Source organism: Chrysochloris asiatica, unplaced genomic scaffold (assembly GCF_000296735.1).
Source record: "Chrysochloris asiatica unplaced genomic scaffold, ChrAsi1.0 scaffold00378, whole genome shotgun sequence".
Lineage (NCBI taxonomy): Eukaryota > Metazoa > Chordata > Mammalia > Afrosoricida > Chrysochloridae > Chrysochloris > Chrysochloris asiatica.
The window spans coordinates 1,063,110-1,073,295 of NW_006408896.1; the positions used below are offsets into that span (position 1 = coordinate 1,063,110).

The following is a 10,186-nucleotide window of genomic DNA, read 5'->3' on the forward strand; positions in this document are numbered from 1 at the left end:
GTAGTGAGGTTGGCCCAGGATCGGGCAGTGTTTTGTTCTGCTGTGCATGGGGTCGCTATGGGTCCGTACCGACTCGATGGCACCTAACAACCACAACAGCACATCCATAAGTATAGGTCAAATTCATCTAATTGTAGCAATTTACACTTGTTTCCTTTATCAAATTTTTAAAATCTTCTTTTAGTGGAGTTGTGATTGAAATCATAGAAGTTAGGTCAAATGGGTACTGTCTGCAAGTCTGGGTGTTCTTGTGTGTCTCCCCTCACTTCATATCAGCTGGAAACTCCATTCTCAGCTGTAGCCCGCCATGGCTCTGTCCTTGTCCATGGGCTCAGGAATCCTCCCAGGTCTCACCACATTTCAGACCAACCAGCCTTTCTCTCTCTCATCTCCAGGTCAACGGGACTCTATGGAATGTGGTTGAACTCAGCCCATTTCTTCATTGCTGCCTTTCGCCCTCTTCCAATCACCACTAGACCAACATGGTTGCCAGCAATCTCCCATGCCTGCTCATGTGTTCCCTTTGAATTTCAGTCTTGGAGGGGTTTGTCCTTAAGGGACTCAATTGCTTGCCTTGATGTCTCCCCGATGAACAACTTGCTTGTCCTTGTAGTAACCATTCAGACTGCCATTTTTATTTTTGATTTAGATTTTTCCTGCTGGTCTTTCTTTCAAGACTTATCTTCTGTTCCTCTAGCTGCTCCAGGCTGGTTGCTTGTCCTTTGAAGTAGGAATGTCCCACCTCAGAAGTTTCTGGATGGGGCATATGTGTTTTGTTTTTATATGGTCAATTTGATGAGTATTTGTTAGTGTTTCCCTTGATGGTTTCTGGATATTAAGTCATGATTAAAAGGGCTGGTCCTGTGCATTTCTATCTGGGATGCATCTCGGTGTGATGGAGGGAGTGGATCTGACCATGTCTTTTTCGCAGTGCTCTGTGGGGTTTAAGCTCCAGCTGCTCACCGCAGTCTGCGCTGTTGCCTGAGGTGCTGCCTTTGCAGGCACTGACTTTCCTCCTGTTTCTGCGCTTCCTCCTCCCATCAGGCCTCTCTGTGTACCAGTATCAGGTAGTCCTAGAGGTTTTGCCATATGTTTCGGTAACGGGCAGGGCTACGTACTGGGCTCCTCTTTGCTTTTCTTTTTCAGGGTTTAATCAGATGCCATGGGATGGATTCAGACTCTCAGGGACTCCATGTGTGTCTGAATAGAATGTGCTCCATCGGGGTTACATTAGCTGGGTTTTCAGGAGTGAATTGCCAGGACTTACTTCTAAGGTCTCCTGGGTAGACTCAAGCTTCCAGCCCTTTAGTTAGCAGCTGGGAGCATTCACTGTTTGTATCACCAGGGACTCCATCTGTAGCTCATCTGGCTTTTTTTTAAAAAAATGTTTTATTGTGAATTATGTGATAGTTTACATGGAAGAACATTAGTTTTACATTCATCCTATCGTATATCGTTTCATTGCTATGGTTACAATCCCATCCATGCATCATCAACCAACCAAAGGGTATACACTATAAGCCTGCCCCCCCGGGTCATCAGCACACAGCCCCTCTTCCTCTCTGTGTCCAAAGTCCCCAATTGCTCCATCTCTCCACGTCATCATCTCTACCTTCATCTCAGGTGTCACTGCTTCTCTGGGTAGGGTCCTGCTCTCTGCTCTTCTCCCTTGATGGTCCCAGGGACCTCCGCTCCTAGGCTGAAAAGTCAATCTCTCCCCTCCTTGCTACAAATGTCTACCTTTACATTTCCAACCCTCACAATCAGTCCTGATAACAATTATTCACTATTATATCACAAGAGACCCATCTGTATTTCATTTCATCATCATCTGGCTCTTTTTGCCTCTGTGAATTTAGGGTCAGAATGCCAGTCTCCACAAACGGAGTTCTGGTAGTGTAATGGTTACAAATTGGGCTGCTAACCTCAAGGTCAACAGTTTGAAACTACCAGCTATTCTGCTGGAGAAAGATGAGGCTTTCTGCTCCCATAAAGATTCACAGCCTCGGAAACCCTGTGCAGGGTCGCTATGAGTCAGAACTGACTCCACGGCACCTCACCCCCACCCCCACCACCATGCCTGTCTCCACAAAGAGCAGTGATGCTATTTTCATGGGCGCTAGCTACATCAAATTGATACATGAACTTGAGTGGACTTGGCTTTCATTCTGTTTGATATGAGGTTTTTAAAATAGTGACATTGAGTGGATGTTGTTGTGAAGTGCTGTTAAGTTGGTTCCGACTCATAGTAACCTTGTATACAGTTTCCGATGAGCAACTGGTGGATTTGAACTGTCGACCTTGAGGTCAGCAGTCCAGTGTTGATCCTACGGTGCCACACCAGGAACTGGATGCCGGGTTCTTTTTTGTGTTTTCTTGAACCAACAGAGGAAGGCCACCTGTATTGGAGATGGGAGGTTCGGGTGGTGTGTTCCCACAGCTCATGGGTTCTGAAGGGCAGTATTGCTTCTGCCCTCAGTACACCCCTGGGGACCCAAGCTTTCCCTGCCTCCATGCTGCCCTCCCTTCTCTGCTCGACACCCCTAGGACTGGTCACTCCAGACTTTGGTGGCCTGGGAGGTTGGATCTGCTGCTGATAGCTCTGTGTGGTCCTGGGAAGGTGGTATGGGACGTGAACTTGAGCCTCTGGCTGCCTCCAGGGCTGAGGGGAGAAAAGCAGACTTTTATAGCCGAACTGCTGTCGGTAGCTCTCGCTCACTGAGACGATTCCTGGTGTGGAAGTCCTGAGCATTCTTCTAGCTTAACACCTGTACCTGACGCTCCGACAAGATTGCCTCCTGCTCTTTGGGGGGCAAATATCCAGCCACGGGAGCGGGGACATGGGGCTGGGCGGTGCCAGCCGGCCACCCCTGAGCCCCCTGTCCCCCGCCAGCAATCATACGATGTGTTGCTGCTACTGCTGTTGTTAGTCCTACTCCTGGAAGCCTGCCTCACCACCAGCACCGTGGTCCAGTGTGTGCGCTTCAAGGCCCGCTCTAGGCTGCAGGACTTGCCCTGGGACCCCGCACAGGCCAGCCGGCAGGAGCCCCCAGCCGGGGAGGTGAGTGGGCTCCACACTGGGGTCCTCAGATTGTAGGCTGGAACCCTGGTGGAGAGGTGAATGGGGATCATGGGGACCCCCTGCCCTGTTTGCCCACTCGGGGACACCTTGGTCTATGCCGGGACCCTTGGATTGAGGCTGGAGCCCAGGTGGGGAGGTAAATGGGGACAGTGGGAACTCCCTGCCACATCAGCCCACTTGGGGACACCCTGGTCCACACCGAGACCCTCGGATTGCCCTTGTGAAGTGGCTCTGGCTGATTTGGAGATGACATCTCTGCCAGATGTTTCTTGCTGTTGCATCACTGGATATTTTAGAACGTGTCCTGGGAGAATCTTGAAGGAGTGAGTGGGATGTATTTTTAATAACTGGCGAGGCAGACATATCACTCCTGTAGGCATGTTGTGGGTGGGACAGTTTCAGTACCACGTTTCTGCAGTGACTGCCCTGAAGCCTGGACCCCTGACTGTCCCTGCAGGTAGCCAGGAGCCCACGCCCGGAGTTTGACAAGGACAAGGCCTGGAGGGCAGTGGTAGTGCAGATGACCCAGTGACCACGAGGAGGCCGAGGCTTTCTGACCATCCTCTCCATCCCCCTGACCCCGCCCCACTCCAGGGCAGCTTGGCTGTGAGTTAGAGTCTTCTTGTCTCCTGGTAACTTACTTTTGGAATAAGCAAATTCTGCGGCTTTGTGTTTTCTCCAACTGCCAATCCGGGGACCCCAGTGGGGACTGAGAATGCCCCGTGGTCCTGCTGGGTGAGCCCACAGGAGCACCCCAAATCCTAGTGTGGACAGCAGGTTCCCCCAGACTCCACGACTTCCTTGGCCCTTCCCATACTATCTGTGCACTGGTCCAGCCTCCTTCTGTTTTGTGCTTAGCCCCATGTGGGGTTTCCTGGGGAACATGGGACACCCCACTTTGGGGGATCTTAGCTCGGTGACCCCACTGCCATTGGATCCACTCTGACTCAGATCACCCTCAGAAGATGGAGGAGAACTGCTCTCTAGGGTTTCCAAGGCTGGCAGCTTGATGGAAACAGCCTGCCTGCCTCATCTTTCTCCTGTGGAGCGGTTGGTGGGTTCGAACCACTGACCTTCGGGTTAGCATTCCATTGTTAACCCACTGTGCCAACAGGGCACCCAGAACCCCTAAATTCCACAAAGAAGCAGCCCTCTGCATCCTCCAATCCCACACCTTTGGTGTGGCATGTGTCCGTGGCTCGGACATACTGACTCTCCCATGTCTCTGGTATCTGCTGCCTTTGATGCCCCTGCCCCCAGGTGTGCTCTGCTCCCACACACCAGGGTCCCAGCCTGCACCCCACTCCATAGGACTCTGTGGTGTCTGCAGCCCTCACTGTCCTGTAATCATTTACTGATGATCCTGATCCCCATTCATAGACACATTGTAGGTTTAACTGTCTCTGTGGTCATTTGGGGCTGGGGTCCTCATATACTTCCCAATATGGCCCAGATTACTGGTCACAGTCTGACTATTGGGGCAGCATTCTCTTTGATGGGAATCAGGGCCAAGTGTGAATGTAGTCTTCAGCAGCTCCTGGATTCTTCTAGAAGCTCCGGTAGCTGCTCCCAGTTACAAGGCTTAATAGCCGTCAATTGGGAACTCCAATGGCTGTACATCAGTGTTTGCTCTGCTTTCCCTGTGGACTCCGCAGCACAGAAGTCACCGGCCCTCACTCTTTCCTGTGTTGAGAAGAAACTCGGTTTCCAGGTGGGCGGGTGCCTGGGGCTCATCTTGCAGTATGGGACCACTAATAGCTGGGGTGAAGTGCTCGCATGGGCAGGGACTTGGCTGTGCTGTCCATGACAAGTCAGGTAGAAAGTGCAGGCCAGTGAGGCCCTGACAAGGCACATGCTCTCCTCAGAGATATCAGCAGCTCCAGAGGCAAGGAGAGAGGGAAAGCCACTCTCACCACATCCCCAAATCAGCTAGACCAGGGCAAGGCAGGACATATGCGCACATGGAAGGACAGATGCTCCCAGGTGCAGCCCTGAGGCAGGGGGCCTGGTGGGTTCCTGCCCCCTAGACCAGCTCCAGCGCTCTTCTTTTTAGAGAGAGCTGGAAAGATGCAGACACGTGTTTTTAAAATTGTAACTTACTTTGCTTGCATTCAGTTCTGCTACTTGCACCCTTTAATGCCGGCTTGAATAATAAACACTAACTGTGAATAAAGGTCAGTGGCCTGGATAATGTTGGGTCTCAGGCAGCTGCTTGCCTGGGTTCGGATGTGGGTAACAGAGGGGGAGGGTCACCCTGTGTTCATGGAGCCCATAAAGGGGTGTTCAGCGGCTTTTCAGGAGGGACCAGTCCCTGGAGAAGGACATCTTCTGCTACTGCCTGCAGTTGCGTGGGTTCCAACTCATAGAGACTGTGTAGCATTTCCAAGGCTGTAAATCTTTATGAGATGAGGCCTTCTGCTCCCATAAAGATTACAGCCTCAGAAACCCTGTTCAGGGTCGCTATGGGTCGGAACCAACTCGACGGCACTTAACAACAACAACAACAAAGTCTTTATGAGAGCAGAAAGCCTCATTATTCTCTCACTGAGGGGCTGGTGGATCTGAAATGCTGACCTTGCAATTAAGCAGCCCAACGCATAACCCACGACACCACCAGGGCCCCTTGGAAAAGACGTCATGCCTGGTAAAGCAGAGGGTCAGTGAAAAAAGGAAGACCATCAACAAGATGGACAGCCACCATGGCTGCACCATGGGCTCAGATATAACAAACAGTGACTTTTCTTGGTTAGGCCTTGGCCAGTCCCTTCCGCATCAGGCAGGTCTCTGATGGGGGCTCCGAGGAGGGGGTGCATGACCCCCTGAAAAGGGTCTGCAGGACACTTCTGAAGAGGACACACCACCTAGTTCTTCCAGTGGGGGCAGAACCTGCCTTCCAGAAGCTAGACGCAGAGTTAAGGTGATTTTAAACCACGCGCTCTCTGATTGTGTCTAGGGTCACTATGAGTCGGACTACAGTGCAGTGATTTGAGTTTGTATTTTTTTAGAGTCACTGGCCTGCTGGCCAGGCCATGCTGGAGCTCTCAAAGAGGCCGACCCTGCCCGTGCACATTTGTCACTGAGACAGGACTAGCTAGAGGAAGTCCCCTGGGAACCAGTAGCCTTTCTCTAGTTAGTGGACTGCTGGACTGTCCTGTCTTCATTGGACAGAGCAGGGGAAACCATCTTCCTTTTGCCAGGTTCTATCTCCGAGGCCTCGGGGCTGGACCTTCCTCCCTCTCACGCCTCGGGCTCCTGAGAGACAGGGTTAGAGAGGGCATACTGGTGATGCAATGCTTAAGTACTTAGCTGCCAATCATTGCACACGGACCCACCAGTCCGTGGGAGGAAGATGAGGCAGTCTGCTTTGATCACATCAGCCGCCTTGGGAGCTCTATGGAGTCATGCTTCTCTGCCCCTTAGTCCCCAGGCGTATCCACAGCAACTGACTTTAGAGCCCCTGGTGGAGCAAACAGCTCATAAAATGAGCTGCTGACCCAAAAGCTGGAGGTTCCAGGCCAACCAGAGGCACCTTGGTAGTAAGGTCTGGTGATTTTCATCCCCCCTCCCGGCAAATCAGCCCTAACCCTCTAAAAACCCTACCGAGCCATTGTACTCAGACCACATAGACCACTCACCCTGTGTCTGCGCCATTACACCACAACTGGTTTGTTTTTTAAACAACACGGGATTCTAGGTTTGGAAAGCTAACGGCAAAGTGAAGGAACGGATCCCACCTCCTCCGCACCTGTCAGATCTGAGTCACAAACAAAAGGAAAAGGCTCATGGTGGCTGAGGGGCATAGGATCCGGGTGTCCTGGACCTGGGGGTCAGCTCATGAGTGGCCCAGGGGCACGAAGGCCATTCCTTGCTTCCTTGAGGGACGAAGAGCTACCCGGACACCCTGTCCTCCCTCCCTGAAGCCCTGCACACCCATTTGGGAGGGGCTGTGCAGTATCTGGGTCATGGGAACCCAGGGTGGGCGTGAGAAGCCAGACGGGGTCAGGTGGCTGGAGGCACGGTGTGACCCGTGGGTCTTTGTGACTTGGGCTGGGAGTGCTCTGACCGCGAGGGCGGGTCCGTGTGATCGGGGCGGGGGCGGCCAGGCCACAAGCGGACCCTCCTCCGCCCAGACACCATGGCTCCCGCCCTCCCGCGCCACAGCCTCCAGCCTCGCGCCGGCGCGGGTCGCGCCTGGGACCCCAGCCTCGGACCCAGCACCAGGCCTGGGCGTCAACCCAGTCTGCACGCTGCCAACTGCGACCCACAGTGGCCTGCGTATCGCCGCCCGCGTCCCCGCCTCAGCCCCGGCCGCCCCTGGTCCCCGGCGCCACCGCCCCTTCGCCCGCGCAGCCCCACGCCCCGGGTCGGACGTCGAGTGGGCGCCTCCGCGGCCCCTGGGCTCCACCACCGCCGCCTCCAGGCAGCACAATGCGCCGCGCCGCCGCAGGGACCCGTTGCCCACGGCAACCGCAGGACGCCAGGTGGCACAGCTGGGGGCAGCGGCTCTTGGCGCGCTGCGGGGTGGGCCCAGGGTGAGCACTCTGCCCCTTAGGAACCCAGTCTGTTTCCTCATCCTAAACCCCTCCCCCACCTCTGTCTTTGGCATTCCAGACCTTTCCCCCCTCTGCACGCCCTCCGAACCCTGTACTTTCCCCCTCCCCCCCTTCTCCCTTCTCCTCCCCACCCCCTCATTCGGAGCCCAGTACCTTCCCCTAGCCCTACCTTAGGGTCCAGGGTCCCTCTCCCGCCCTCTCCAAGTTTTCTCTGCTCCCCCCACCGACTGTCAGCACCCCAAGCCCTTCCCCTCCCCAGGCTGGGTTTACATGTCCCCCCATACTTGGGAACCCAGGACTTATCCCTATCACCTCCACCCCAGCTTGACCCCTGCCCCAGCCTCCTCCCCTAACCCCTCCGGGTGACCTTAACTAGGACTGTCCTCTCCTACAGGAGCCAGAGCCCTGGGAGGGAGGAGAAGCGAGTCCCTCGAGGCCTCGGCCTCGGAGATGGAACCTGGAGAAAGGAAGAAGGTTTCCTCGGCTTTGTCGGATGAAGACAGGAAAGAAGAGAACAGTCCGTATCCCGTGTCCTCTGTTCACTAGCTAGAAAGAGTGATGGTCCCCAGGGAACCCTCTTCCTAGCTCTTCCTGTCTTAGTGACAAACGTGGGTGGGTAGGGTCAGCCTCTTTGAGAGTTCCAGAGCGTCCACGTTCCCGCGTGGCCTGGACAGCGGGCACAATTGTCTAGGACCACTAGGGACAAAACCCCAGGGCTCAGTGTCTCCTCCCAGCTGTTCATCTTAAAGTCCTGCTTCTTGCGGAGAAACGGGTGGGAATTTAGATGGTTCTGCTGGTAGTATAATGTTTATAATATCTTAGAAACATTCTTATGCTTGCCTTTTTGTCAGACATGACTCCCATATCTGTTGGTAAGTGCCCAGTTCTTGGGGGCAGGCTGATGGTTGGCTTTAGAAGGTGCCAAACACCTTCTGGTTTTTGGCTGGGAGGAGTGGGTAAATTACTCTACACCCTGGCCAACAGTTAGTGTTGTCTGCCATCTTGGGCATTCTAGTGTGGACTTGTATCTCACTTGGTCTTAATGGGCATTTCCCTGACTAAAAACCTGATGCTGGTGCTAAGGACTCTAGACTCATGGAAAGAGAAAGGCAGTGTGCTGGCGGCCAGGAGGCAGGCTTGCAGAATGTGTCCTTTGGTTGTTTAAATGATCGTATATTCCTGAGTGTTTTTGTATGCAACCCCTCCCCCCAAAAAACCCCGGAGGGAATAGAAGCAAATACTACTGAATGATGATGCTCGGAGGGGATTGTAATCATTGCAAGAAATGATGAGTATAAAACTGATACTATCGCTCAATTCACAATAAAAACTTGAAAAAACAAAGAACCATGCTGGCCCCCCTTTCACGGTCCTATTGGCCATTCGGAATTCTTCGGTAGGGTACCTGTTTGAGATCCTGTGGACAGTATTAAACTGGGCTATGAGGCTTATGGATTTGTAGAAAGTCTTCATGTATTCTGGATGGAGTCCTTTGCTATATAAATGTCTCATAATTGTCTCTTGCTAGGGCTTTCACCTTCTAATGTTTCCTTTGGATAATCAGACCTTAATTCTAATGAACTCCAGTTTGTCAATCTTCTCTAGTTCATGCTTTTTATGCCTTATTTAAGAGGTCTTTGCCTACAGAGGCTATTAGCTTATGTTTTCTTTTAGAAGCTTTATTACTTTATTTTTCACAGTTAAGTCCCCAAGCCCTTGGAACTGACTGTAGTGAATGGGATGAGGTCAGCTGCATGGGTCAGTTTTCATAATCCCCATAGGATTATGCAGTTGATTTTGCCTCTATATTGGAGAGGATGGTAGGCAGACCCCAGAGTGGTCACTCCCTCCAGCCCCCACCCTATCTGTCCATCTTTTCTACACGCTTCGTCCTCCACCTATCTGCTCATCCTATTCCAATACCACATTGTTTTACAAGTCTTGCTGTCTGGTAATATGAGTCCTATTTGTTCTTCTAGATTGTTTAGGGTTTCTCATCCTTTTGCATTGCTATAAGTGTTCTAGAAACAAACTGCCATAAATACCTAGCCCCATTGGCTCTTGATCATATGCTACCTCTTGAAATGGTTGAACATCCACCATTTCCTTTTGGTACAGTGACTCTATGTATTCATTCCATCCTCTTTTGATGCTTTCTGCATCATTCATTAATTTGCCCATTTTTGTTAAGTGCCGTCGAGTCGGTTCTGACCCATAGCGAATCTCTAGAGAATTTCCAAGGAGTGACTGGTGAGCTTGAACCACCAACCTTGCAGTTCACACTGGCTGTGCAGTCTAGTGCATTAACCCACAGCGCCACACCAGGACTCCCATAGAATCCTTCAATATGGCTTGAATGTTTTCCTCAGTTCTTAAAGTTTGAGAAATGCTGAGCATGTTCTTCCCTTTTGGTTTTCTAACTATAGATCTTTGCACATTTCATTATAATATTTGACTTTCTCTTCTCGAGCTGACCTTTGACATTTTCTGTTTCTCTCTTGTACTTCCTCATTTCTTCCATTTGCTTTAACATCTCTACACTGGAGAGCAA

General features: G+C 52.1%; 1 protein-coding gene across 1 annotated transcript in view; it reads left to right on the forward strand.

The window, feature by feature from the left end:
* MLC1 (megalencephalic leukoencephalopathy with subcortical cysts 1) overlaps positions 1-3,614 on the forward strand; it is a 43,243-nt gene extending 39,629 nt beyond the window's left edge. The window contains exons 11-12 of the mRNA XM_006876416.1: positions 2,894-3,061; positions 3,540-3,614. Of these exons, the coding sequence (XP_006876478.1) occupies positions 2,894-3,061; positions 3,540-3,614 (243 nt within the window). The remainder of the gene's footprint in view (positions 1-2,893; positions 3,062-3,539) is intronic.
* The last annotated feature ends 6,572 nt before the right edge of the window (positions 3,615-10,186 follow it).